The sequence below is a fragment of the Microtus oregoni genome, unplaced genomic scaffold (assembly GCF_018167655.1).
Source record: "Microtus oregoni isolate MIOR12 unplaced genomic scaffold, Mior012 000000F_ref0000247, whole genome shotgun sequence".
Taxonomy (NCBI): domain Eukaryota; kingdom Metazoa; phylum Chordata; class Mammalia; order Rodentia; family Cricetidae; genus Microtus; species Microtus oregoni.
Window position 1 is genome coordinate 44,748,068 of NW_024543059.1, and position 27,032 is coordinate 44,775,099.

General features: G+C 50.2%; 1 protein-coding gene across 2 annotated transcripts; it reads right to left on the reverse strand.

Moving 5' to 3' along the window:
- Vrk3 (VRK serine/threonine kinase 3) lies at nt 1-27,032 on the reverse strand. 2 transcript variants are annotated; one of them, XM_041650971.1, is made up of 15 exons: nt 26,533-27,029; nt 23,969-24,017; nt 20,789-20,928; nt 18,591-18,740; nt 16,721-16,915; nt 15,672-15,736; nt 13,560-13,626; nt 12,378-12,462; nt 11,660-11,765; nt 9,293-9,385; nt 8,253-8,385; nt 7,042-7,162; nt 3,955-4,013; nt 826-985; nt 1-253 (listed from the first exon to the last, which is right to left on the reverse strand). In XM_041650971.1, exons 3-14 carry the CDS (start codon nt 20,925-20,927, stop codon nt 837-839), a joined length of 1,362 nt encoding a protein of 453 aa, XP_041506905.1. In that variant the 5' UTR covers nt 20,928; nt 23,969-24,017; nt 26,533-27,029; the 3' UTR covers nt 1-253; nt 826-836. The 2 variants fall into 2 exon arrangements, with proteins under 2 accessions (XP_041506905.1, XP_041506913.1); XM_041650979.1 differs by lacking the exon at nt 826-985 and having other exon boundaries at nt 26,533-27,032.

A 27,032-nucleotide genomic window follows, 5' to 3' on the forward strand; every position in this document is an offset into this window, starting at 1 on the left:
TGTTGATTAAAAGTTTATTATGGAATGCCCGTGGAAGGAGGGCCCTAGGGAGTGGCCACTGCTGCCACCAGCACCCAGTCACCTCCACCCACAACTGCGGAGGGATGAGGATGTTTCACATTATGGGAGATGACTCAGGTCCCCCGACACTGAGGGGCGGGGAGAAGCACATTCAAAGGGTTTTCAGGAGCGAATGGGATCAAACAGCTGGGACACACTACTTCATGTTCGAGTTCAACTGCAAGTCAGAAGCCTGTAAAACAATAAACATGGTTGCAAGGAGCGTTAGGGTTTTGAGCCCCTCCTTCCTGCCAGACTTCTGGGAGGTACTGGAGGTGCACCAACAACACGAGGGCCTGCAATGTGGAGGCAAGTGGCCCAAGACCAACACAACTCAAAGTCAGTCGCCCTGTTGATGGGAGGCAGGACTGGGCAGGAAGGTGAGATGAGGTAAATGTGACTGGCATCAAGGAATCCTAGGATGATGAGGGAGGCTCTGGGGTCCATTCCCAAATGCCTAAATTGGGCATGGTGGCACTGGGCACCCCAGTACTACTCTAGAGTAAGGTCACCCTCAGCTACATAAAGTTTGGGCATGGCCTGAGCTTCCTGAGACCAAGAGTGGGCAGGGGGACAGCGTCACTTGGGTGCCCTCAGAATTGTTTGGTTACCACAGATCATCTAGCTGAGTTCCAGCTATCTTCCTCCTGAACTAATTTTAGGAGCCAATGGGGAAGCCAAGGGCCTACCAGGAGCTGGGTCTGGGACAAACAGTCCTTCACAGGCCTGGTTGGGGGTGAGGGGTTAAGACAACAGCCTCCTCACCTGGATTCCACCTAAGGCACCATCTGGAGGTCCAGGGGGTCATAGGGTGACACCCGCAGATCCTTCAGCAGGGCTTCTAGATTATTCCTCAGCGTGGCATAAGGCGGCTTCTCCTCGTAACTGAGGGCCATCACCACCTTCAGGTACTCCTGCAGGGCCTCTGTCATCAAGATACCCAAAAGCACAGGAGAGGGCTGAGAGGTGGCATCCCCAGATCCCTGAGCTCAGTACCACTTAAAGTCCTATGTCTGCTGTCAGAGCCAGCCGCTGTCACGCAGGGCCAGTCTCCTGCCCCACCCCTTCCCACCACACTACTTTCCAGCACGTCCTGGAGAGGAAAACCTAACATGGGCTTGCAAGCTCCAGTTGAGGCCAGATGGAAATATGAGCACAGTGCACACAGGAGCCACAGAGCAGAGAGAAGCAGACGGGCATCTCTGTGGCCAGCAGAAACTGTGGGCAAGCCCTATGTACAAAGAAGTATTCTTAATTTTTTATTTATTTTTGAATATTTATTTATTTATTATTATACAATATTCTGTCTGTGTGCATGTCTGCAGGCCAGAAGAGAGCACCAGACCTCTTTACAGATGGTTGTGAGCCACCATGTGGTTGCCGGGAATTGAACTCAGGACCTTTGGAAGAGCAGGCAATGCTCTTAACCACTGAGCCATCTCTCCAGCCCCAAAAAGTATTCTTTTAAAAAGGTTTCAACCATTGGAAAAGAGAAACAACATTTAGTTCATGGCAACACAAAATGAGGTGTGCCACGCTGCAGGGAACCATGGAGCTGGCTTGGCCTCGCTGCCTTGAGAGGCATGGGTGATAGATTGTTCAGGAGAGAGTCCATGGTTCCTGGGGGACTGTGTTCCTGAGAATCAAGGCACTCCCTCAGACAGTGAAGCATTCGGGCTGCTTTGTGTTTCTCTGTATGTTCCTTAGCAGTCAAGGAAGCATGGACAATTGACAGGACAATTGGTCTTAGACATTAAGCTCTGTATGGCTTGCCAGTAACATTGTATCCTGGTAACTACAATGTATCCATCCTGGAAATTGCCACTATATTGTTTCTGATAAGAGTATACAAAGTCTGATTGCTCTCAATAAAATTCAGTCTTGCTATGGCCCTTCCAACCCAAGCTTGGTGTAATTTCTCGCCAGCCATATCAAGTAACCTTGGTCCTGTAAGTAGGTGTGGGCCTTATATCACACAGGTTAGAAGAAAAGGGCTCTTTTTTAGTTTGAAAAAAAAAAGTCTATAAAGAGTCTTACTCTGTAGCCCAGGCTGGCCTGGAACTCATTGTGTAGACCAGGTTGACTCAGAACTCACGGAGTTCTGTTTTGTTTATTTTTTGTTTTTGTTTTGGTAAGAGAGGGTTTCGCTGCGCGTGTCGCCCTAGCTGTCTTGGAACTCACTCTGTAGACCAGACTAGCCTTGAATTCACTGGGACCCGCCTGCCTCTGCCTCCTGAGTGCTGGAATTAAAGGCATGCAGTAAATACTCTTAACCGCCAAGCCATCTCTCCTCCTCTTCTTCTAACTTCTAGTGTTCAGCCACCAAACTGATTTCATGACTACAAAGCCACACCTCAGTTTTCAATCTTCCCTGTGCATGCACGGAAGTATGTCCATGTAGGTGTGTGTGCACCATGCCTGGAGAGGTCAGAGAGCCGAGTGTTGGGTCTCATCTCCCACCTTATCTGAAGCAGTGCCTCGTGGTGTGCTGCTGTGCACACAGGGCAGCTGATCATGAACTTCAGGACTTCCACTTCTGCCTTCTGTCTCGAGATGGGAATACCGGCTTATAGACATATGTACTGCACCTGGCTTCATGTAGGCTCAGAGGATTTGAACTCAGGCCTCGCACTTACATGTTAAACATGTAGCCCACACTGAGCCATCTTCCCAGACTATTATTCAGTTTTAAAGTCAAAGATACTATGGACTTTTTAATTACAAAAAACAAAACTTACCAAATCCTATAAAATGGCTGGAGGCATACACCTTTGGTCTCAGTATTTGAGGCAGGTAAATACAGGTTAGAGCCTGTCTCAAACAACAAAATCCTACAAATTTTAATGTAAGAAACCTCCACAATCTACCTGTCTCAAGCAAGAAAGACAAGAAACCCAATCTCGGTAATACAATTATATTAAAAATGATAAGGCCTGCCAGGTAGTGGAGGTGCACACCTTTACTCCCAGCACTCAGGAGGCAGAGGCAGGTGGATCTCTGTAAGTCTGAGTCCAGCCTGGTCTACAGAGTGCATTCCAGGACAGTCAGGGCTATACAGAAAAGCCTTGTCTCACAAACCAAAACCAAAACAAAACACCAAAAAACAAAAAATCCAAAAAACAAAAACAAAACAAAAATGACAGGGCTATCAATATGGCTTAGTGGGTGAAGACACTTGCCACCAAGGCCAAGTTTTGAGCCTCAGGAAAGAGAGCACTGAAGTTGTCTTCTTACCTCCACACCCAGGCTGTGACACACACACACACACACACACACACACACACACACTCTCTCTCTCTCTCTCTCTCTCTCTCTCTCTCTCTCTCTCTCTAAGTAAAAGTAAAAATAAAGAAATAGAATTAAGAACAAACAAACAAGAAACTGTATGTGTATCCAGGCATGGTGCTTGCCTGTAATCCCAGACCTCTGGAGGTGGAGGAAGGAGGAGCATGATTTCAAGGCAAGTCTGGGGTACACAGTGAGTTTGAGGCCAGTTTAGGATGATATAGAAGACCCTATATCAAATTAAATAAACAAAATGTATAAAGATCCATTAAAAGTAAAAGAAAAACTTATGTATAAAGGTTGGGATATGGCTCAGTGGTGAGCATCTGCCTGGCCTGCACCAGCCCTGGATTCCACTCCCAGCTTCAAAACAACCCAAGAATTGTGTGTGTGTGTGTGTGTGTGTGTGTGTGTGTGTGTGTGTTCAGTTGCTGTTGGGAGACATTACACATTTTCACATGTTTTCTGTTTGTTTGTTTCTTACAAGAGGTACACATAGTGCACATGTAATTGGGAAAACTCAAAGAAGAAAAACACAGTAGGTAAAGAAAGGTCTCCAAGCCATGTGGCCTGCCTGCCTGCCCATCCTTTCCAGGACATAGGACATACCTGAGACCCTGTTCCAGCGGCCACACAGTCCCACGAAAAGCTCAGGGCTGCCCAGATACCTTCAGGGGAGAAGCACATGGGAAAGGAAAGTGATGTGTCCTTAGGGTGAAGAGTCCTTAGCCGGGTGGTGGTGGCGCATGCTTTTAATTCCAGCACTCAGGAGGCAGAGGCAGGCGGATCTTTGTAAGTTCAAGGCCAGCCTGGTCTACAAGAGCTAGTTCCAGCTAGTTCCAAAGCTACAGAGAAACCCTGTCTCGGAAAACCAAAAAAAAAGAAAGAAAAAAAAAGATGAGGTGTCCTCTATACATATATACACACATACACAGCATGCACACATGTGTATGTGCACAAACAAACACACCCAACGCCCACACTTCTCAAGTGTGGTATTTATGTATTTATGTCTTAACAGATTTGCCGTGAGAATTCAATTAATGGACCCAGAACCACAGTGATGTGGGATGGCCTTCTGTATCTATGAATATGTTTTATTACCATTGGTTAATATAGAAGGTGATTTGGCCAGTAGCCAGGCTGAATAGAGTCAGGTGGGAAATCCAAGCAAAGATACAGAGAAAAAGAAGGCAGAGTCTGGGAGGCGCCAGCAGCCGCAGGAGGAAGATGCCACGGGGCAGGTGGCGACACAGATGAACAGAGAGGGTGGCGTTGTAAGGAGTTAATGAGCCTGAGCTGACAGTCCGCGCAGTCTGCAGTTAGCAGCACGCCTCCGGGCTCATGTGTGTGAACTGGTGGGCAGGAGAGAAACCTCCAGCCACATCACAGCTCTGGATGCTGAGTGTGGGGAACCAGGGGCCCAGTTCCCAAAACCTCTGCTCACAGCAGCTCCCTCAACTAGCTAACGTGCAACCTTCACAGCGCTATTGAGGGTTTAGTGCTTTGAGGCATAATGTCGTGTGGCCCAGGCTGGCCTTTAATTCACTCTGTAGTTGAGTTTTTTTATGTATGTATGTATGTATGTATGTATGTATGTATGTATGCATGCAATATTCTGTGTGTATGCCTGAAGGCCAGAAGAGGGCGCCAGACCTCTTTACAGATGGTTGTGAGCCACCATGTGGTTGCTGGGAATTGAACTCAGGACCTTTGGAAGAGCAGGCAATGCTCTTAACCACTGAGCCATCTCTCCAGCCCCCTGTAGTTGAGCTTTTGATCCTCCTGCCTCTACCTCCTCACGTTGGGATTACAGGTGTTAGGCAGACCCTGTACTGAGCTACCCCCAGGCCTAGGAATCTGCATGTCTGGTGACTGTGTGAGATTACAGGTGAACACCCAATTCCACAAGACTGCATTAGTTGTTAAAGATACCTTCAGTAGGATCACAATATGAAATATTTTAATATGTGAGGATGGACCACACACGCAAACACTCCCCACTTAGGAAAGCATCCGCAAGTCCCTACCCCACCGGTTCTCTATCTAGACTCCAAGCTGGCTTCCACCATTCACCTCCTCTCCAGCCTCCAGTCAAGCTTTCTCAAGGCCACCCTCCTGAGCCTTAGTTCCTACTGTGCTCCTTCCTGGCTATGGCTAATTCAGGCCTCCTACTCTGAGACTCTGCAAGGGCCCTATGGTCTCTCTCTGAGCAGCCCCAGCCCTACCCCTCCAAGTGACTCCCCAGTGCAGAGTACAGGAACACAGTGCCCACCAGCAGCCCCTGTCCCATACTCCTAGAACCACAGGCCTCATTGCCACTCACTGCTTTCTGCAACCTGGGAAGAGGGTGTCTCTTTTCCCTCATCACTCTAGGCCACCACCCTCACCTGCTGACTGCTTCTTTCCATCACCTTTGTGTCCACACTCAAGCCCAGGCTGGCTCACACAGTGTTCCTCACTGCTTATGGCACCACTACATCTCGGATGCCCAGTGTGTTCTCTGTGGCCAGGAGATGTGGAGCAGATATGGACATAAGGAAACTAGATTCATGCTGCAGAGTCAAGGCTCTCCGCCTGAGACACAAGCCAGCACACCTGCTAGAGCTGCAGTGTTTGCAGGCTTCCTGGAGTGTCCCTAGTCTAAGTCACAGGAGCATCTCACAAACCTGCCACCCTTGGCCTTTGGGCCACCTGCTCACTCCACTGGGCTCCATTTCGAAAGGAAACTATTCTCCTGCCGTGGGAACAGCACTATATGCTGTGGCTGAACAGGAGAGTTAGTGGCACAGGCCGTGGGGGAACAACAACCAAGGAGTCATAGTACCCCAAGAACAGGAAGCAAAGCAGCTTGGGGGTGTTCCCTGGGTGCTCCCTCTTTTCTCAGAGATCTCATCCTCCAAAGGCCCTACTGAGAATCCTAGAGACAGCCTAGAGGCTTGATCTCTGTCCGCCTGTGAAGTCCATCCTGGATGGTCGCAGGACCTGCTGCCGTCCAGTCTGGACAGAGCCAGAACCTCCGGGGAATCCCCAGGGCCGGTGTCTAAAGTCCCTGTGCTGAGCACCACACCCTATGGACCCTGCCCCATTTCCTCACCATATGGCAGACCCGGTGCCAACATCTAACTGTCCTCAGTGCCAAAGTGCACAGTAGAGTGCCTCCTTTCAAAGCCATTTTTGTTTCCTTGGTGGCCCACAGTGCCCAGTCCCAAAGTGGGTTTCCTGCTGCTATCCTTGGTGCTGAGTCCCAGTACACTGCTTCCCTCTGTCCTTCTTACCAGCTGCTTAAAGAGCAGCTGTTAGGGCCGGAGACTTCCGTGCTGAGACCAAAGGCACTAGTCCTGGGGCATGGAAGCAGGGTGTCTAGGGGTGCATGCCATATGAATGAGTTGCCGTGTCTTGTATGCAATGAGCATGAAGCCTGTGCAGAGTACGCTCACCTCCTAACCCACCACAGCTCGTGACTTGGGTGCTATACAGCAGTCCATGGTGGGGGAACACGGGGGCCCACAGGTACTAATCCAGTACTCCCTTCTGTTAGAATATACCTCAGAGACTTTACTTGAGGCTGCAGAGAGCTGTGGTTCTGTGGGTGGCTGCCTTCCCACCCCTCAGCTTCCCGCTGGGATCTGAATTCCTCCCCTCCCTGAACAGGTGCCTGGGCTAGGACTGGGTGCTGGAGACCCTTATACTCACTTCTGCTTCTGCCTAGTGGTCTCCTCGGTGTTGGGAAGGCAGTTTGTCCATGGCAGAGACCCACAAAGCCACTTGAGCATACAGTAGCCCAAGGTCTGGAGGTCACTACGGCGAGAGGGCCCTGGGGAGAAAAGGGAGAGGTGGTGGCTCAGTCTCAACACTCCACCTCCTCCCGTGTCTATCCCTAACCTTCCATCAAGAGTCATGAAGACTGTCTTAGCCGTCATGCTCAGTGCCCAGCCTCTCTTATTCTCCCCATGACGCTCACATACTGCATTACCTGTCCCAATTACTCTTACCGAGTCATCTTTTGTTAAAACACTTAATCCAATGAGCTCTGAGGGCTTGTCTACCAGGCCCGGCCTCCCAAACAGACTGGAGTTCATTTCCCATCCAGATAAGTGGGAAAAGATTGCAGCATGGAGCTACCTCATCACAGAGACAGAACAGGGCAGACCCAGCAGCATGAGGCGGACGCTCCTTTGGCCTCCTAAGTCACTGCTGAGACAGCTGTGTGCCAAGTGCAGCAGCAGCAGCAGCAGCTTCCCCTCCTGCCCTGGTGCAGCACAGGCGCCAGCCCTGCTCAGAGACTCGTCTGATGGAAGCAGATGTGGACGGTCATGACACCGAGATTCAAGAAAGGGGATGGAGAATCCACCTAGAGTGGTCACCCCTCCTGCACACTTCCCATGGATAACCGGACCCTTCTTGTTCAATGCTTAACTCTCATGACACCATACAGATCTCATGCCCAGTAATGGATGGCCCCACTTCTCCACCTGCATTCCTAGCTGACCCGATGGCAGCACGCATCACCTCTGCAAGTACGACAAAGCTGCCTACCTTTGTCCTAAATCCCATATCCCCACTGCTCCAAGGCCACCATCCAGTTCTCCTTGGTGCTGATGGGGACAAATCCTTTACATGGCCAGGATACTGCTTATATTCCCAGTCTCCATCATGGGACCTTTTCTGACCCTTTATTTCTGGTGTCTCCTGCCTAAGACTGAAAATGCACGGAGCTGCCCAGGATGAGGAGCATGTCATGGTGTTGAGCCCCTCACCGCATCCCTTGTGAATGTCCACACTAGTGAACCCCAGGTCCCCCTCACAGCATCCCTTGTGAATGTCCACACTAGTGAACCCCAGGTCCCCCTCACCACATCCCTTGTGAATGTCCACACTAATGACCTCCAGGTCCCCCCCCTCACCGCATCCCTTGTGAATGTCCACACTAATGAACTCCAGGTCTCCCTCATGGGGGCTCCTGCTGCCTTCTTTGTAGGTCACATGTCTGCCACCCGGGCAGTAGCGGAAGGTGAAGCCATAGCCCATCAGGGTCACCTGTGGACAAAGAGGCACACAGACCTGAGGTTAGGACTGCAGCCTTGGTGGTAGACTCTGTGGGCACAGATGCCTGTGTCAGCAGCTGTCTATAGCCCTGACAGCACTGAAGGGGAAGGTTGCGGCTGCCTATTGGTGCAGAAGGTTAGGCATAAACTCAGCTGCATCCCTACTTTGGACCTCAGGTGAGAATGAACATCTTGGTGGACCAAATAGTGGGGACTTCTCACCTCACGGTGACTGGGGATCAGGGAGAGCAATGGAGGGGAAGCAAGGACAAGACAAAATTTATCCTTGAAAGGCATGCTCCTGGAGCCCCACTCCTGATTTCCAAAGTATGGCTCCATCAGTAAATAAGTCTAGTCTAGTGTGGAGTTAGAGCCCTTTGATGCAGGTACTCACAAACCCAACTCTGGGAACAAAGCTTAACACTCAAGCTGCTTTGTGCAAGAGACTTTGCCGGGACTTCCAGCACTCCACCCACCTCAGCCTCTAAAGTACCACCAGCATACCAGCCTCTGGAAAGATGCTTCATTCCCAAATTGTAACACTGACTGGAGATAGTCACGACATAGCCCTGGCTGTACTGAAACTCATTACATAGACTAGGCTGTCCTTGAATTTACAGAGATAACTTGCCTCTACCTCCCAACTGCTGGGATTAAAGGCATGCACCTGGTTTTGAGTGATTGAACTCCCCATCCTCCTGTATTTACTCCCTGACTGCTGGGAAGACAGTTGAGTGACAACATGCTCGATTTATCTGGTCTCAGAGATGGAAGCCAAGGTTCTATGCACGCTGCGCAAGTACTCTACCAATGGAGCCACATCCCCAGCCGCACGAAAGGGGTGTTGATGCATGTGTGCGCGTGTGCATGCATGTGTGTTGGAGCGGTGTGGCTCTTACCTGGCTTAGATCCCTGGGATTCACAAAGACATTTCCAGCCGTCAGGTTCCCATGAACATACTCATTTTCATGGATGAACTCCAGAGCATCCAGCTGGAGGGAGAAGATGTCGAGGGGGCATGACTGACAGAGCCATGACAAACAGGAAAGGAGCAACTCTCTCAATCTAGGGACACCAGACTGGACTGAAGGGGGATCCTACCAAGTTCTAGCGCAGCAGGAGGCAGTTCACTGGGTTAGCATGCCTGGTCATGGCTCAAGTTAGACTTTCTGAAGAATTTAGCAGTGAGCCAGGCATGGTGGGGCACACCTTTAATCCCAGCACTCGGGAGGCAGAGGCAGGCGGATCTCTGTGAGTTTAAGGCCAGCCTAGTCTACAGAGCTAGTTCCAGGACATCAGGACTGTTACACAGAGAAACTGTGTCTCAAAAAAATCCAGAAAAAAAAAATCAGCAGTTAGCTTTCCATCTACCTCCTGTGATTTAGAGTCCCTCTGCAGAAATAACTGGCACTTTCAACACCAGAGCTCTGCTTGTGTTTCTAAGAGTGAAGAGGCAAACTGCTAAGCCCCTTACTGGGGGTTCTAGTAGTAGCTCTGCTGCTGACCGGCGTCCCTTTCCAGCAATCTCTACCTGTATCTCCAGCTCAGACTTTTACACTGAACTCTGAACAGTCATGAGGAGCCACCTGGGTGTCAGTCACATTCTGCTTCTGTCTCCAGAGCCCCACTTGACCCTGGGGCCACTTGTTCTTCTATAATCTCTCCTTCCCCTGGCCAGGATGTTCTGCAATTCCCATCCTCACTTGGGCCTTCATCCTGCCTCAACCCCACATGGCCTGCGGGTCTTTCTGCCTCATCTGTCCAGCTTTCTTTCCCATTGCCCCCAGCACCCTTTCTCCTCACCTGGCATTCGAACTCTGTGTGGTGGACTTGATGGCTGTTCTCTGCAAGCACTGACCTCCCTCACACTACAGACGATGCCAGGATATTCCCCTCACCCAATGAGCACATCACTCCCGTGGTGCTTACATCTCTCCAGCTATGTGATCTGGTTCCGCGTTCTTCATTAAGCAGGGGTCATTTCTTTTTTGTTGTTTTTCGAGACACAGTTTCTCTGTGTAGCCCTAGCTGTCCTGGAACTTGCTCTGTAGACCAGACTACCTTGAACTCAGAGATCCACCTGCCTCTGTCTCCCTGGTGCTGGGATTAAAGGTGTGCACCACCACTGCCTGGCAAGCAGGGGTCGTTTCTGAAAGCCAACTGTCTGCCAGAGCCCTGTCTACCTAACTGTGAGAATGAAGACAGGAAGACAGGATCGCAGCCAGAGAAAGCTGGGAACCAGGTGACTCTTTAGTGAGCGCATGAGGAGTGAATGAATGAGTGTGGGAGCGAGCAACATCTCTGCACAAGCTGTGCTGGTCCGAGTGAGGTGTCCCCAGCAGTCCTGGGTGTCTGAGTATGTGGTCCCTAGTGAGGTGTCCCCAGCAGTCCTGGGTGTCTGAGTATGTGGTCCCTAGTGAGGCGTCCCCAGCAGTCCTGGGTGTCTGAGTATGTGGTCCCTAGTGAGGTGTCCCCAGCAGTCTTGGGTGTCTGAGTATGTGGTCCCTAGTGAGGCGTCCCCAGCAGTCCTGGGTGTCTGAGTATGTGGTCCCTAGTGAGGCGTCCCCAGCAGTCCTGGTTGTCTGAGTATGTGGTCCCTAGTGAGGTGTCCCCAGCAGTCCTGGTTGTCTGAGTATGTGGTCCCTAGTGAGGTGTCCCCAGCAGTCCTGGGTGTCTGAGTATGTGGTCCCTAGTGAGGTGTCCCCAGCAGTCCTGGCTGTCTGAGTACGTGGTCCCTAGTTGGCGGAACTGTCTGAGAAGAATCAGATGCAGCCGTGTTGGAGGAGGTGCTTCTGGGGCCTCCTTGCATTCGCATTGCAGGCTGCTTCAGGGCTGTCGGGCTGAGCGCTCAGCTTCTCCTCCGCCTGCCACTCTGCCACATGGCTCTAACTCTCTGCCACCATGAGTCCAAAAGAAACCTTTCTTCCTGAAGTGGTCCTTGGTCACAGTCTTATCACAGCAATAAAAAGGTAAGTAAGACACAAGCCTTGGCCCAAGCTGCCTCCTTAGTCTGGAAAGTTCTCTCCTACATACCAACGCCATTCTTCCACCCAGCATCCTAATCGTTCCCATTCGTCCTGAGAGTCCAGGCTCCATGGCCTGCACCTTTTGTTCCAGGCTGGGCCTCCAGGCTGATCCTGCAGGATATCATTACCCGCCCAACTAGACCACTGGTGTTCTGGCCCCTGTGTACCCATGAAGATGAGTTACTCTGTCTGATGGGGAAGTTGGGATTTGAAGAGGAGGAGTGGTTCTGAGGTACGTACCAGCCTGTAGGCCACCTGCAGCACACACTTCTCTGATAGCACATTCTTTGGGTTGTCATCCAGGGCTGACTGAAGGCTCCTCCCCAGGCTGGGGAACACCAGGAACCTAGAAGACAGAACCATGGGAGCTACAAGCCCTACAAGGTATCTCACAGGAATTGGACAGGGTGAGTTAGGACACCCATCTCCGCCAGTGCTAGTCCATAGCTCTGTGTTTCTGCCTTTGAGCTCCCTGTCCCTCTTCCCTGTAAGTTCTCACAATGCCCTGGAGCAGCTATGGGGACTGAGGTTCTTCACCCCTTAGTCCTTGACCAGACTGTAAAGAATCCCATTTGCTTCTACCAGCTTCCACATCCCAGCTCTCAGCAAGCAGGGGCCTCGTAGGTATGCCGCCCTTCCTTACTCTTGGGTCTCTGAGCCTTCACTCTCTTTGCTGCCCGTTCCACTTTGCTTTTTTCCCTTCCGCTCTGCAGCCCAATAAAAGAAAGGAACAATTACGGGAGGTGAGACTTTGCTGGAAGAGATGCTGAGGTCACCTGCTGCTCTGTAAGTTAAGCTGAATAAAATTCATCACTTGGAAAGCTGGACCTACCCTGGTCATATGAGCCACAGCCCCATTCTGAAGAAGGGCACAGATGTCCCCCTGAGAAAGCCTACTTATACAGCAGAGGGGCCACTGGCTGGGGTAAGGAGTGCAGCAGCAAGTGAGGCGACTCACCTGTACTTGTCCTGGTGAATGCCAAAGCCAACACAGGTGGGGATGGCCAGGAGCGGAACCAAGCATCGCTTCTTCCACTTGTTCACTGCATGAGGTAGAGACTCGGGTCAGACTCACGGCCAGGGGCCAGGTTCACAGGAACAAGCCCTGCTTAGCCAGACGCAGAGAGCCCAGACCAGACTTTTGGGCTCTTCATTTGTCCTCAATGGTATGATGTCCTTGCAGGTGACAGTGACAAGAGGTGGGACAGAGTGGGCACATCTGTGAACCACCTCTGCCAGCAACTGCTGGGCAAACATGCACAAAGCTGGCACGAGGGGAAGAGGTTAAGAGCAACAGGTATGAGCATTGATAGGCTCAGTTGGCAGAGTGCCTCCCTAGCATATATAATGTCCTGGGTTCCATCCTCAGTACTGCATAAAATGGAACATGCTGGAGCACACGGAATCCCACAAATCAGGAGGTGGACGCAGGACGGTCAGGAGTTCAATGTTAGCCTTGACTGCATTCCAAGTTCCAGAAACCCAGGGCTACATGAGACCCAGTTTCAAAATAATGAAAGAAAGAAAAGGAAGAAGGGAGGGCGGACAGGGTGATCTCTGAGTTTACATGCAAAGCTGATAAAATTAGCAGAAATCTAACCAGCCACAGCATCACTGGCCCCTGGCTAGTGCAGAGGGGCTGGGTCTATTGAGATCTGGCCAGGTGCAGGCTGGCGGGCTCCATGGCAGCTGGTAGGTCAGCTCTGACCTACAGGGTAAGTACTTCCCAGCAGGCCAGTGTCGGCAGCAGCAGCACAGGCGTGAGCGCAGCTGGATGGGGGGCAGAGCAGGCAGTGCCCTCTGAGCACATGATGGAGCATGGCTACAGAACAGAAAAGTCTAGGACACCAGGCACCATGTGTATGTTTGTTTTGAAAGTAACCAATTTTTAGTTAAAAATTTCCCTAAGATTTGTGATGTGACTGTCATACAGTGCGCTGACAATCACCATTTGTCTCTGCACAGCTGTCTTCTGAGGCCAGAGGGCTGAGGGTGATGGGAGTCAGATTGTGGGTGCAGGTAGATGCATACCCATTTTCATTAAATATCTTGAGGACCCTGTCACTTGCCCAGTCACCGTGGAGCACCTTGTGGACCCTAGCACTCGACTTAACTCTCCTGCACAGCCCCCAAGGAATACCTTGCATAGGCTTGGCTGCCCTCTGAAAGAAGTTCTGCTCATTGAAAAGGCGCCCATCCTTGGAGTCCTGGGGGTGAGAGGAGGGCAGAGGCTGTTATACCAAACTCCCTTAGACAAGGGCCCCAAATTCTCAGCCAGACCCCAGGGTGACACCAACAGACTGAGTGTCTTCCTGTCCCTATATCAGGACAGTACTGAAGGATCCTGACTGAGCAGGCTGTGCTTCTCAGTACCCACCCCCTTGATTATTTCATGGTAAGACCCACAAGTTTGCCCTAGACATGTGGCCCTTAGCTAAAATTTCCCAGCCTCCTTTGCAATGAGGCAGAGCTTCATGACCAAGTTTTGGCCAATGAGGACATGACCACCACTACCAGGGAATCCAGACCAACCTGGTCTCTGGCCTATGTATTGAGAACCAGTCTTAAAGAAAAAAAAAAAAAAAGGAAAGAAAAGAAAAAAAAAGGTGTGTCAGGGGCTGAAGAGACGGTTCAGTGGTTAAGAGGACTGGCTGCTCTTTCAGAGAATCCAGGTTTGGTTGCCAGAACCTACATCAGGCAGCTCACAACCACTTGTAACTCCAGCTCTAGGGGACCTGGCACCTCTTCTGGCCTTTGTGGGCACCAAACAAGCAAATGGTACAAAGATATACAAGCAGGCAAAATACTCATTCACATACTCATTCACATAAAATATGTATTTTAAAGATTGAACACAGCCAGGTTTCTGCCCAACAGTCTTCTCTCTTTCTGTTCCCCTGGTCTCCCTTCCCTTCCTCCCCATCCTCTACAGCCCCAAATTCTTCTAGGACATGGCCTCATGTATCCAATGCTGGCCTCAAACTCTTGATGTAGCTGAAGACTGAATCCTCTTGCCTCCGCATTCTGAATGCTGGAGTGACGGCATGAACCACAGCTGGCTTGTGCAGTGTGCTGACAGACGCAGGGTCTGTGCACTGGCAGGCACTATACTAACTGAGGTGCACCCCCAATCCGACTCTGGGTCTGTGCACTGGCAGGCACTATATTAACTGAGGTGCACCCCCAATCCAACTCCGGGTCTGTGCACTGGCAGGTACTATACTAACTGACTGAGGTGCACCCCAATCCAACTCCGGGTCTGTGCACTGGCAGGTACTATACTAACTGAGGTGCACCCCCAATCCGACTCCTCTCTTCCTTTTTTCCTGCCCCTTTCCCTCCCCATCTCTCTCCATTCCTTTCTTCTGTCTGTTAATTTGGAATGCAGTGGCAACCTCAAAGACTGCTGATGGGATCCAGAGGCAGTGCACGGGGTTGGGTACGTCACACACAGACAGCTGGGGTATGTCACAGAGACAGCTGGGGCACGTCACACACAGACAGCTAGGGTACGTCACACACAGACAGCTGGGGCACGTCACACACAGACAGCTGGGGTATGTCACACACAGACAGCTGGGGTACGTCACACACAGACAGCTGGGGCACGTCACACACAGACATCTGGGGCACGTCACACACAGACAGCTGGGGCACGTCACACACAGACAGCTGGGGTACGTCACACAGAACTTGAAACAGATGGCATTAGGCCGCAGGGGTCTGCACAGATACTGTCCACTGCCACATCCTCTTGCTCATGCTCTCTCAGACTCTCTGCTTCCTGGCTGCCACAACGAGAACTGCTCTGGGCCACATCTTCCCCATATGATTGACAAGTGACATGCTCTGCTTGGCAATACCCTCATATGATATACTCATATTTTTCAAACCATGAACCAAATAAATCCCTCCTCCCTTGATGTGTTTTACACCGAAATACTGTCACACAAAGCTGACACATTCTATGTAGGAGGCAGGCCGCAGTGGGCAGGCAGGCTCAGGAAGTCAGCAGTACTGATGCAGAAACTTGGAGCTGAGAGGGGAGAGTGTCACATGACCAGGAAGCACCATGTCTCACCTCTGCTCCCCAAAGTGAAGGAGTGTGCTCGGTCAGAGTCCCATGGCTCTTCACAGACTAGGAGCACCCTGTTTCCAGGGTTGGCTCCCCAGGCTGCGAGGGGACTCAGAAGTCAAGGGTTAATTTGAAAGCCCTGCACCCTCCCTTCTAAGCTTCCCCTGGACCACTCACCAGCTTGAGTGAGAATCTATACTTCTCAGTCCTTGATTCACAGGGGAGGGCAGAAGTGGGCTCAGCTGTGGAATGGCAGAGAGAGAAACTTCAGAACTTAAGGGGAGAGCCAGGGCCACCGATCCCCAAGCTGTCAGAACCAGGAGCCAGTTCTCTGGTTCCCATGGCAAAGTGCACACTTGGTGCTCAACACCTATTCCTTTATGTGTATTTGCCTCCCTCCGTCTCCTCTCCAAAGTTCCAGAGATTAAGTGAGTGTGATAGTTAGATTTGTCAACATGATACAATCTAGAATTAGCTGGGGAGAAAGTCTCAATGAGGGATTGTCTGCACTGGGTTGGCCTGTGGGGATTGTCTGCACTGATGTGGGAAAACTCAACCCACTGTGGGTGGCACTTCTTTAGGAAGGGGCCCTGAGCTGTAAGAGTGGAGATGCCAGGCTGAGCACAAGCAAGCAAGCAAACAAACATGCATTCAATTTTGTCCTTTGTTCTTTATGGTTGTAACCAGCCCCCGTCAAGTTCCTACCTTATTTCCCTGTTATCATGAACTGGAACTGTGAACCCAATCCACCACTTTCTCCCAGCAGGATGGGAGCAGAGCAGCCAGCCCTTCACCACACCCCGCCCTGATGCTATCTTGACCATCAACTTGATGGGACTGAGGAGTAGCAAGGCTAGGGAAGTCTTCCGGGAGACTCCCATGGCTTCCAGAGATGAGGAGGTCCTGGGGCTCTGACCTCAAGGATGGGTTAGTCCTTTGAAGGACTCAAATATAACAGCATCACTGGGAGGTGGGGTCCAGCTAGAGGAAAGAGGCAACTGGGGTATGTCCCTGATGGCCACCCCTTGCCTTGGTCATCTCCTGGAACCCTTTCCTCTGGTTCCTGTGTGCCTGGTCTGAGCTGCTCTGCTCTCCCTGTCCTGACGGATTAACACTGGTGGAACCCTGCGCCCTGGCTGATCTTTCCTCCTTCAAGTTGCTGTCCTTGGGTATTATACCTCCCGTGTCCTTGTGGTGCTTCCCCTGTGCACTGGGACAGCATGTACCTTCATAGAGAATGCCTTGGTCATCCCGGGTCTGGAGGGCCCCCAGTGTCCAGAGCTGTCCTTTCTTGTCTGTCAGTTTTGTCCCTGTGGGCAAAGCCTGGAGGTTGGTGGTCATCCGGCTCCGCTTCAGTGTCTGAGGACTTCGCCTGGACAATTGGGGACTGCCTCTGGGGGTCAGGGGTCTGCTCCAGGTACCTGCAGGGAGACAACCAGATAAAGAGAAAGCAGGAGAGAGAAGCAGGGCTGAGATCCTCCTCCTACTCATTTGGGGATTCTTGCTGTGTTGTGGGAAAGCTGCTTGTTTGTTCCCGGCCACTTAGACCCGAAATAACCACACAGAAACCGTATTAATTAAACCACTGCTTGGCCAATCACTATAGCATATTCCTAGCAAGCTCTTACATATTAAATTAACCCACTCCTACTATTTTATATTTTACCATGAGGTTTGTGGTCTACCGGCAAGGTGCCAGCTGGCAGCTACATGGTCTCTAACTCTGCCTTCCCAGCATTCAGTTTAGTTTTCCCTGCCTACCTCTATTCTGCCTTGCCACGCCCAAGACAGATTCTCTACTAACCAATAAAAGCAACACATAGACAGAAGGACTTCCCACACCATCCCTTGGCTCCCACAGAGCAAAATCTTTGTTCTACAGTATCGGAGACCCTCATGGGTCAGGTCTGGACCCTTCCCAGTATGGTAGGGATTATGACCTAGATATAACCAGTCAGAATTGAATCAGAGATGAAGCAGTCAAGGTGGATATTGGGGCCAGAGAAGAGATAGGTGACCGGAAGAAGTCAAGGGAGGCTTTCTCGGGGAGGGGACATTGGAACAGGGTCTTACGGGTTAATAGAAGTCTGCCCGATAGAAAGGGCATCACAGACAGTCATTCCAAAATACCCTGAAATGGGTCCTGGCTATGTGTTGAGCTATGCAGAAGGCCCAGGAAGCCAGAGCTGGGAAGACACACGAGTCCTGTATGGTCCTTTCCACAAAGAACATGCAGGGCAGGTAGAGAGGTTGACAAGTGGACAAACGAGGGCAGGTCCAGCCAGAGGGAGCAGAGGCCTCAATGTACACTCACAAGCTCAGAAGGAGTCTCTAAATGGGGAGAACTGGGGAGCACATCAGGCCAGAGGTGGTGAAGGCAAGCTGGTCTGAGGGAACACAGGAGCAGAACTTAGAGATGCTCAAGCTCAAGTGGCTCAGCTGATACTGGGATATGGAGTCAGAAACACAGTATGTGTTTTAAGTGGCAGGCTAGATATGGCTAGAGAAAGAAATCATAAATTGGGAGCTAGAGACGAAGAAATTACTCAGAAACTGACTGTGATGGCATATTCCCATAATCCCAGTTCTTAGGAGGCTGAGCCAGGAGGATAGCTGTGAGTTTCAGGCCAGTCTAGGCTACATAGTGAGAACCTGTCTCAAACACAAACAAAAGAAATTGTCTAGAAAACATACAGAATGATAAAGGAGCACAGATAAGCGAGGTGCTGGGTTTGTGGAGTGGTCAGAGTCAAGGCAGGGGCATGGACTGTGGGCAATGGATCGACTTGCGGGTGTGAAAGGTACCTGTGGGGACAGACAGGAAGGGGACACTGGGAAGAAGTTCCAGGCAATGAATTGAAACAGCAGCAGTTTTTCCTCAAACATTGCTTTAATTTCTTGGTTTTATGTTAGTTTTGACCATGTCTGTGTGTTTGTGCAGTGCCTAGGAGGTAGAGGAGTGTACTGGAGCCCCTGGAGCCAGAGCTGCCAGGACTCTCAGCCGTTGAGCCTCCTCTCCAGCCCCTTGGACCAGGCACACTCAAATGCCCCATCTTTGCCCGTTCCAGACATGGACCAGTCCCAGCTCTCTCTCACCTGTGGCTCTCTCAGGAGAATTAAAGGATTCTTCAGAGTCAGAACTGCCACAGCCAGAACGGACAGAGGGTGGAAGAGAAGTGACAGTGGGCGACCATTTCACTTTCTTGGGAGAGGTTTCAGAACTGGAGTTCAGCCCTCTCCTTGCGCCTAAAGGTGAACCAAATGCAGATTAGAGTTCTGAAGGGCCTTCCAGGCACAGCCAGTCCTGAACGCAGCAGCCCTGCTGTCTCTACTGCCCTGACCCAGTGTTCCTTCTTCCCGCTTATCTCTTTTCCACCAGCCCCAGCCTCTTTTATATCTTCCATGACTTGTCATTTTGCTGTCTTCTAAGCAACTTCTTTTTTGATTTTTTTTTTTTTTTTTGAGACAAGGTTACTCTGTGTAACAGTTCTAGCTGTCCTGGAACTTTCTCACAGAGATCTGCCTGCCTTTGACTCCTGAGTGCCGGGATTAAAGGTGCATGTCACCACTACCAGGACCTTTTCTGAAAATTTTAATTTACTGTATTATCAATATGTATGTGTGCATACACATGGACACACACGTGTGTGTGTGAGCATGCATGTGCACACCCGGAAGTCAGATGACAACTTTTGGGACTCAGTTCTCTCCTTGCACTGTGCTTCTAAGGGGTTGAACCAGTTGGTCAGCTTGTGCAGCAAGCACTGTTATTCTCCGAGCCAGAGCAGGAGGATCTCTGAGTGTCTGCACTTGTGCAGCTCATTTGGCTCAAAGCACCTGGCCTTGACCTGCCTTTTCTGGGTAATATTTTCTTTTTTTTTTTTTCTGAAGTATGTAACTCTTATCTGAGAGTATCCAAGGGTTCAAAGCCTTGACAAAACTTGGTTGCGGAGGACTTGGCAAACCAAGAAGTCTCTTAAGTGAGAATCTGCACTGGCTTCGTCTCTTTGGGAGCTTTGCAAAGCTACAGTGAGTCAATCCGCCAGGGGCTGCCCCCCTCCCGGCACAGCTAAAAAGCCATCCTAAGAGTGCCTCTGTGTCTTCTTTCCATAGACCCGTGTGAACCACACCTGACACAACAGCCACCCTGGTCTAGAGTTCCAGACAGTCAGGGCTACACAAGAGAAAAACAAAACAAAACAAAACAAAGCAATAAAAAGCGAAAAGAAAAGACAAGGTCTTTCTATATGGCCTAGATTGGTCTTAAAATCAGGAAGATCCCAGTTCTCCTCCCTCAGCCTCCCTGATGCTGAGATTACAGGTATGTTGCCACTGTGTCCGACTTTGGAGCAAATTCTCCAGCCCTATCTAGTCTGCCATTTAAAGCATCCACTAAGTTTCTTTCTTTCTAAAGATTTTTATGTATTATGTATACAGGGTTCTTCCTACAGGTATCCTGCAGGCCAGAAGGGCGCCAGATCTCATTACAGATGGTTGTGAGCCACCATGTGGTTGCTGGGAATTGAACTCAGGACCTCTGGAAGAGCAGCCAGTGCTCTTTACCTCTGAGCCATCTCTCCAGCCCCATACACTAAGTTTCATGTGGCAATGATTATGTATGTGCGTATCTATTTATATGCTTTTATGAGTATTTAAAGCACTTTTATTCCTTTCTGCAAACATTAAACATGCTTCGTTGATATTTGTGTGGACCCCAATAGCATGACAGCTGACAACCACCACCACCACGATGCCTACAAAGACCGCAGAAGCCCAGCACGATGGCTCAGTGGGTACTTGCTACTGAACCTAACGACAAGAGTTCAACCCCGCACACGGGGGAGAGACTGTGGACTCCTGTACGCTGCCCTCTAAACTCCACACGTGTGCCCTTGAAGAAGAAATAGAAACTAAACACTCAGTGTGCTAATATGCATACAACGCAGCCCAACTACTGCCCTGCACTATGGCCGTGCAACTGTCAGCCGAGGTACTAGGACTATGGAGACAGGGGAGTGCTGTGTTTGCTAAGTCTGACTTGTGCTCCTGCTGGCTTCAGCTCCACATCTTTCCTCTAAGAACAGCTGTCCAGTGAACTGTTTGCTAAATAAACAGATCTCCCAGGGCCTCCTCTGCTCCTGCAAACATGCTTAACCGCGACAGGAACGTCCTCTTGCGGTCCTGATGCTCAGATACCACCTCTGACAGGTGCGCAGACAGGAATTCCAACAGGACGGCACCAACTAGAAGCTGTAAGAAGCTGCAGGATGGGGCTGGACTCTGCTGGCTCCTACCTTGGAAGGATGACCCAGGAGGCGAAAGGCCAGTCTGAGCTTCTGCATGCTCCTCTACAGGCAGGGAATTGCCACAGAATGGGCAGAACTTGAATGATCCTTTGACACCTTTGCCACAGACTGGACAGAAGGAGATCATGCTGCAACACAGAAGGTGGGGACAGGGATCAGAATGAACCATCCAGAATGTGAGCCGTGGGGAAAGCCAAGGTCAGCCTCAGGTGTGGGTCCCTAGGCACCAACCACCTTGTGTGTCAGACAATGCCTCTCCCTGTCTGTAGCCTGTCAAGAAGACAGTGTGTCTGGCCAATTCAATTTACGAAGCCCCGTCTCTGAATCCCCAGTGGTAGGATTATAGGTGTATGCTTATCACACCCAGATTTTTTTGTGAGTCCTGAGAGTTGAACTCAGGTCTTTTATATTTGCTTGATGTCTTTGCTTTAATTATCAACTTGACATAGCCTGAAAGTGTTTGAGAGGAAAACTTCATTTGAGGGACTGCCTCATGTGGGTGGACGCAGAAGGGACCAGTCTACTGTGCAGACTGTCGTGGACTGTAAAAGAACCAGAGAGATGACCATGAGCGGCAAGCGGTGGCCCTCCAGTTTCTGAACCAGAACCAGGTACATACTGACACCCTCAGCGACGGACAGCACCTTGGACGTGTAAGCCAAACAAGTCCTTTCTTTCTTCCCCTAAGTTCCATCTGGTCAGAGTGTTTCAGCAGAAGAAACCAGCTCTCCCAGCTGGGCTGCTTCCACCAACCCTTTACTGCTATTTCTGCACTTTCATCTTTCCATGGGGAAATCTCAGAGCCTTCGGGCCTGTTTCTTCTGACTGATGATTGAGAGAATTCCAGAACTTGCGTTTGAAAGTCACAAGCCAACCTGACAAGTGGTTATATCCTCAGCACAGAGGAGAAATGCAGACAGAGTTCTCCTCAGGACCCTTGCTCAGCTCTGTGCCACCAGCCGCCCCCAATAACCACACAGAGACTTATTATGCCTGGCCAACAGCTTAGTCTTGTTGACAACGCCCAAATTCCCTAAAAGATTGTTAAAGTGGAGCCCCTTCAGTGGTTCAGGAGCAGGAGCAGTGAGCTTGCTTCCCTGAGTTCTGCTCCTCTCCATGCACCAGTTTGGACCCAAAGAGAGTGTGGCTGGGGCCAGAAGGCAGCTGGAGCAGAGGTTTGCCACCACAGCTACTGCTGCCGGACTTGCTCATTCACAGACTGTGCAGACAGCTGAGACTGTCAACCGGCTTGCTAAAAAGAGTCAGCAATCTTAATATTGACCTTGAACCAACAAGTGGCTCTGGCTCAGGAGCAAATAGACTATATTTGGACTTTTCAACGGCTAACATGTTCTAGCTTTTATCATGCTATGTGTGTTACTCCTGGCAGTGTATTGCATGCTTCTGCTACTGTATGGAACTCAACCATCATATGAGAGGGGTTTGGAATACTGCTTTTGTTAATTTTACCACCCCGTTAGTGCGTGCTAGATGGTTGCAGCGCTGGTCTGGCTAGTTGGCGCTGTCAGTCCTGGGGATACTTGGTTTAGGGCTATGTATTTGGGTAGCCACGGACGGGCAATACTTTGGGGGCAGAATACCACCTAAGACAGGGAATATTAGAGAGCTATTCCCCATGACACGCAAGGTGTTCCACCCAAAGTAACAAGACAGACACCATTTATTTTATAAAATAAAACGGGGAGGGGGGGGAGTTGTTGTGATCTAGCTGCCCTCACTCCCCCTGACTGACAGAAGAACTTCCTTGTGGTCTCTAATTGACAAGGATGTTTGTGTTCTTTCTGGCCAGTGGTTTTCCACAGAAGCAGTAGAGGTATAAAAGGCTTTAGCTTGGGGCAAAAAAAAAAAAAAGGTTGCTATTCTTCCACCTGAAAAGAAGCCTCCGTGTCTCAATCCCAGCCCCCCCCGCCCCCCCCCATCCAGGCCCTGCAGGCGTGGCAAGAATGAGTCTCTCCATGCTATTACTTGGGAGCTGGGTGGTGGGCCCCCCAATGAGTACAGAGTAAAAAAGCCAACTACACAATTGTTTTGTCAAAAGCACAAATACTGGGGAGGCTTTTTTAATTTTTATTTCTTGTTAGTGTCTCTTTCTCCTTCTCCCTTCTGGTGGTGACAAATTTGAAGCTTAGGTGGTGACTCTGGAACCACCAGACCAAAACTGGATATGGACAGTCGTGTGAAGTTGGTATCAGTGAAAGAGAATGTGTAACTGTGTCAAGCCACAGACTTAGGGGTATCTGTTACCGTGGCATTTCACAGCCTAGACTGAGTAAGAACAGAGAGTCCACTTGCCTTATGTAAAATGTGGAGCGGTTTAGAAATCTCTGGTGTTTTTTATTGTTTTGTTTGTTTATTTTTTCGAGACAGGGTTTCTCTGTGTAGCCTTGGGTGTCCTGGAACTTACTCTGTACACCAGGCTGGCCTCAAACTCAGAGATCTGCCTGCCTCTGCCTCCCAAATGCTGGGATTAAAGGCGTGTGCCACCGCTGCAAACTCCCTGTTTGTTTTCTGTCTATAAACTGTGTGTGTGCCTGTGTTTGAGACACGGTGTCTCAATTACTTTCTCTGTTTCTGTTATAAAATATATCCTACCAAAAGCAACTGAAAGCTCAGAGTTCAAGAGCACAGTCCGTCATGGCAGAAGTCATGGCAGCAGAAGCAGGCAGCTGCTCACACCTGGTCACACTGCACGCAGTCAGGAAGCACAGAGCCATGCATGCTGGTGCCCAGATCACTTTCTCCTTTTTATACAGTCCAGGACCCAGAAAATGTTGCCACCTACATTCTGGATACAACGAACACAACCTAGATAATCCTTCCCACACGTTTGTCTCCAAGATGATCCTTCCAGTCAAGCCCATAATATTAACCATTGCCCAGGGTCTTGCTATATAGTCCAGGCTTACCTCACGGTAACAGGTATCACCACCACACCTACTTCTGTTGGTGTTCTTTGCTAATTCCATGTTAAGTCTATTTTCCTCAGTGGTCACTGGGAAAAGGTGGCCTCTTTGAAGGAGCCAATGCCTGACTAGGTGAGCCTTGCCATACCCAAACTGACAGGGCAGGGAGGTCCACCAGCAGCCATAGAGAGGAGGCAGTACAGCTGGGCTCTTGGTGGGAAACAGTAATCAGGGGCAACAGTACCTTTGTGGACTCAGGGTCTAGTCCTTGGAAACTCCATCGAGACAACAGCCTGGAAAAGAGCAAAGAGGGAAGACATGAACAGAGGCTCATTTTATAAGGGAAAGGTACTGGCTAATATTTCTGGGCATTGGTCAGTCAGCAAGTGCTACTTGAGTGCCCATGAGATAGGGTCTCATGCAGCACTAGCCTTGTATTCCTGCTGTCACTTCCCGAGGGCCGGGGTCTCACATGTGCACCATGGCCAGCCCAACCCAGTTCTGACTTACAAAGTAAACATCAAGAAAATGGACTGGGTTCCTAGCTTCAGAGCAGAATGTTCCTGGAGGGTCCCATGTGGAAGGTGATGCTGGCACAAAACTGAGCCAGGGAACACCAGGCTTGTAACCACTGACCTCTAGCTCTCCCATGCTGTCACCAGCCTAGGCTGTCACCCCCTCTCACTACAGGTAACATCAGGTTCCACATCTTGTTACTGTGAATTACAATCAAAACAGGGGCTATGGGGATCCACTGAAGTCAGTTTTGAGGATAGGTTTGATGTCTTAATAATTCGGAATTCATACTATTCTTCTATAGGACCCGAATCTAGTCTCTGTAGCTGGAATTTTCTTCGGGCTGCAAACCGGCTCCCAAATAAAGACATGAGACTTATTAATTACGAATGCTCTGCCTTATCTTAGGCTTGTCCCACTAGTTCTTTTAATTTAATGTTTCTATTCATTTGCCTCCGGGCTTTTTACCTTTCTTTCATTGTGTATGTCCTATTTTCCTGCTTCCTCTGTCTGTCTGTCTGGCTCCTGGCATTTTCCTGGTGTCTCTTTCTTTCTTCCCTCTGACCTAAATTCCTCCTCCTACTTACTCTCCCTGCCCAGAAGTCCTGCCTATACCTCCTCCCTTGCTATTGGCTGTTGAGTTTTTTTTATTAGACTAATCAGGTGCCTTAGGCAGACAAGATAAAACAGCAACACATCTTTACGTAGTTAAACAAATATTCTGCAACAAGTCTCTATCACCCAAGTTTGACGGATGGCTCACAATCACCTTTAACTTCAGCTCCAGTTCCAGGGGAACTGACACCCTCTGCTGGCTTCCCCAGGAACTGCAAATCCATGCCATATACAGGCAGAGAATCTGGAACTAGCACAGCACTATCTCTGCTGATCACCACAGCAGAACCAGGCAGGCCACCACGGGCACCATGTGGACTGCAGGCAGAGAAAGCCTTCTGTTTTCCAGATTCTGCACAGACGTGCAGGTAAGGCTCTATGGAGGCATATTACACAACCGACTACATTTTCTGTTTGGCAACCAACCAATGTTAGAATGTAAACTAGTTGTGCAGGGCTTAGAAATATTTATTTTTTAAAAAAATAACTTATTTTGATTTCATGCGCACCAGTGTTTTCCCTGCATGTATGCTTATGTGAGGGTGACAGATCTTGGAGTTATGGACAGTTGTTAGCTGCCACGAGGCTGCTGGGAGTTAAACCCATGTCCTCTGCAAGAGCAGCTCTTAAAGGTTGAGCCATCTCTCCAGCCCCAGGAATATTTATCTTTATGATTTCAATTTATGTATGTGTATGTCTGCACATGGGGATGTGGATGTAAGTGCCCATTAAGGTCACATGCATTGATTCCCTGGAACTGGGAAGCAACTTGGGTCTTCTGGAAGAGCAGTAAGCACTCAAAAATTGAGCCAACTCTCCAACCCTTAGGCAAGGTTTAAAACACACACACACACACATTATTGTAGATAGGGCCTTAAGTAGCCCAGGCTGACTTTGAACTTTTGAGCCTCCTGTCTTCACCTCCCAAGTGCTAAATTTACCAGCACATACCACCACACCCAGCTTTATTACCAGGACAGGGTGTCACTTTGTAATCCATGCAGAGCTGTCCTGGAACTCACTAGTCTCCAAAATCCTCGCGACATGGCCTCCCAAATGCTAGGACTCTAGCTATTAGCCACGTTTAGCCATCACTACCACTGGAGTATAGAGCTACAGACTTATGCGGCGCAGATCCTTACATACAGTAGTGCTAAATCAGTGCGGCCGGAAGGAACGAAGGGGACCCAAAGTGCTGAGGTCCCCTGTCGAAGGTTGCACAGCCAGTGATTTCGGCTATTATACTCAAGTTTGCCTTTATTCTGCATCCGTCCGCTTATTTAATTTATCTTATTTATTAACATCAGCTTGGCATCGTCGACTATGCTCCTGTCCCTAGAATGCAGCATACCGGGGGACCAAAGGCTAGACAATCTTCCACAAGTGCTGGACTAACAGTTGCCTAGGTAACAAAAACTGCACTTGGGCCCCACAATCCAAAAGAAACCAGCAATGACAGGACCGCGGAGGCTCCACCCCACGGGCAGCACAGTATGAGTGGGGGTTCTCCCCCACCCCCCCGAACCCCGCCACGGTCGACTTCCACAGCCCACAGGCGGTGACGTCACAGGCTCCCCGCCCGACCGGCCTCTCACCACGGTACTTAGAAAGAGCCGTGGGCGCCGGGTTTCCCGGCCCGGATTCCCGCTCCGATCCGGAGCGAGAACCTGCACTCACCTTTTCAGTTGCCCAGCGTAAACTTCCGGGAGAGGCGAAGGTGCTGCGCGCGCACCCTCCGCTGGGCTTGACAAGGGCGTGCTGGCGCTGCCAACTTCCTCTAACTCGGCCCCAAGCCCCGCTGGGGCTCCATTTCCCAGAAGCCTGAGCAGCACGGAACCGAAAGAGGAATTATTCCATTTCCTCATCGGCCACCCTTCTTCGGCCTTCTCTAGAGCGAAAGAGGAATTATTCCATTTCCTCATCGGCCACCCTTCTTCGGCCTTCTCTAGAACTTTTTCCTCCTACTGCGCACTTGCTAATGAGAAGCCAATGACGACGAGATACGAGTAGCTACCAATCACTTCTATCCTCTTCCCGTTGCCCTTGCGTCAGCCTCGCCCCAAACTGTTTCTATGGCAACTCGCTGGCCTCTCTCCACGGACGTTTCAGGGAGGCCGCCAGTGAAAGGGCAGTGGACTGCCCAGCCCTGCCGTCTCTAGTCCCTATTCTCAGCCGGT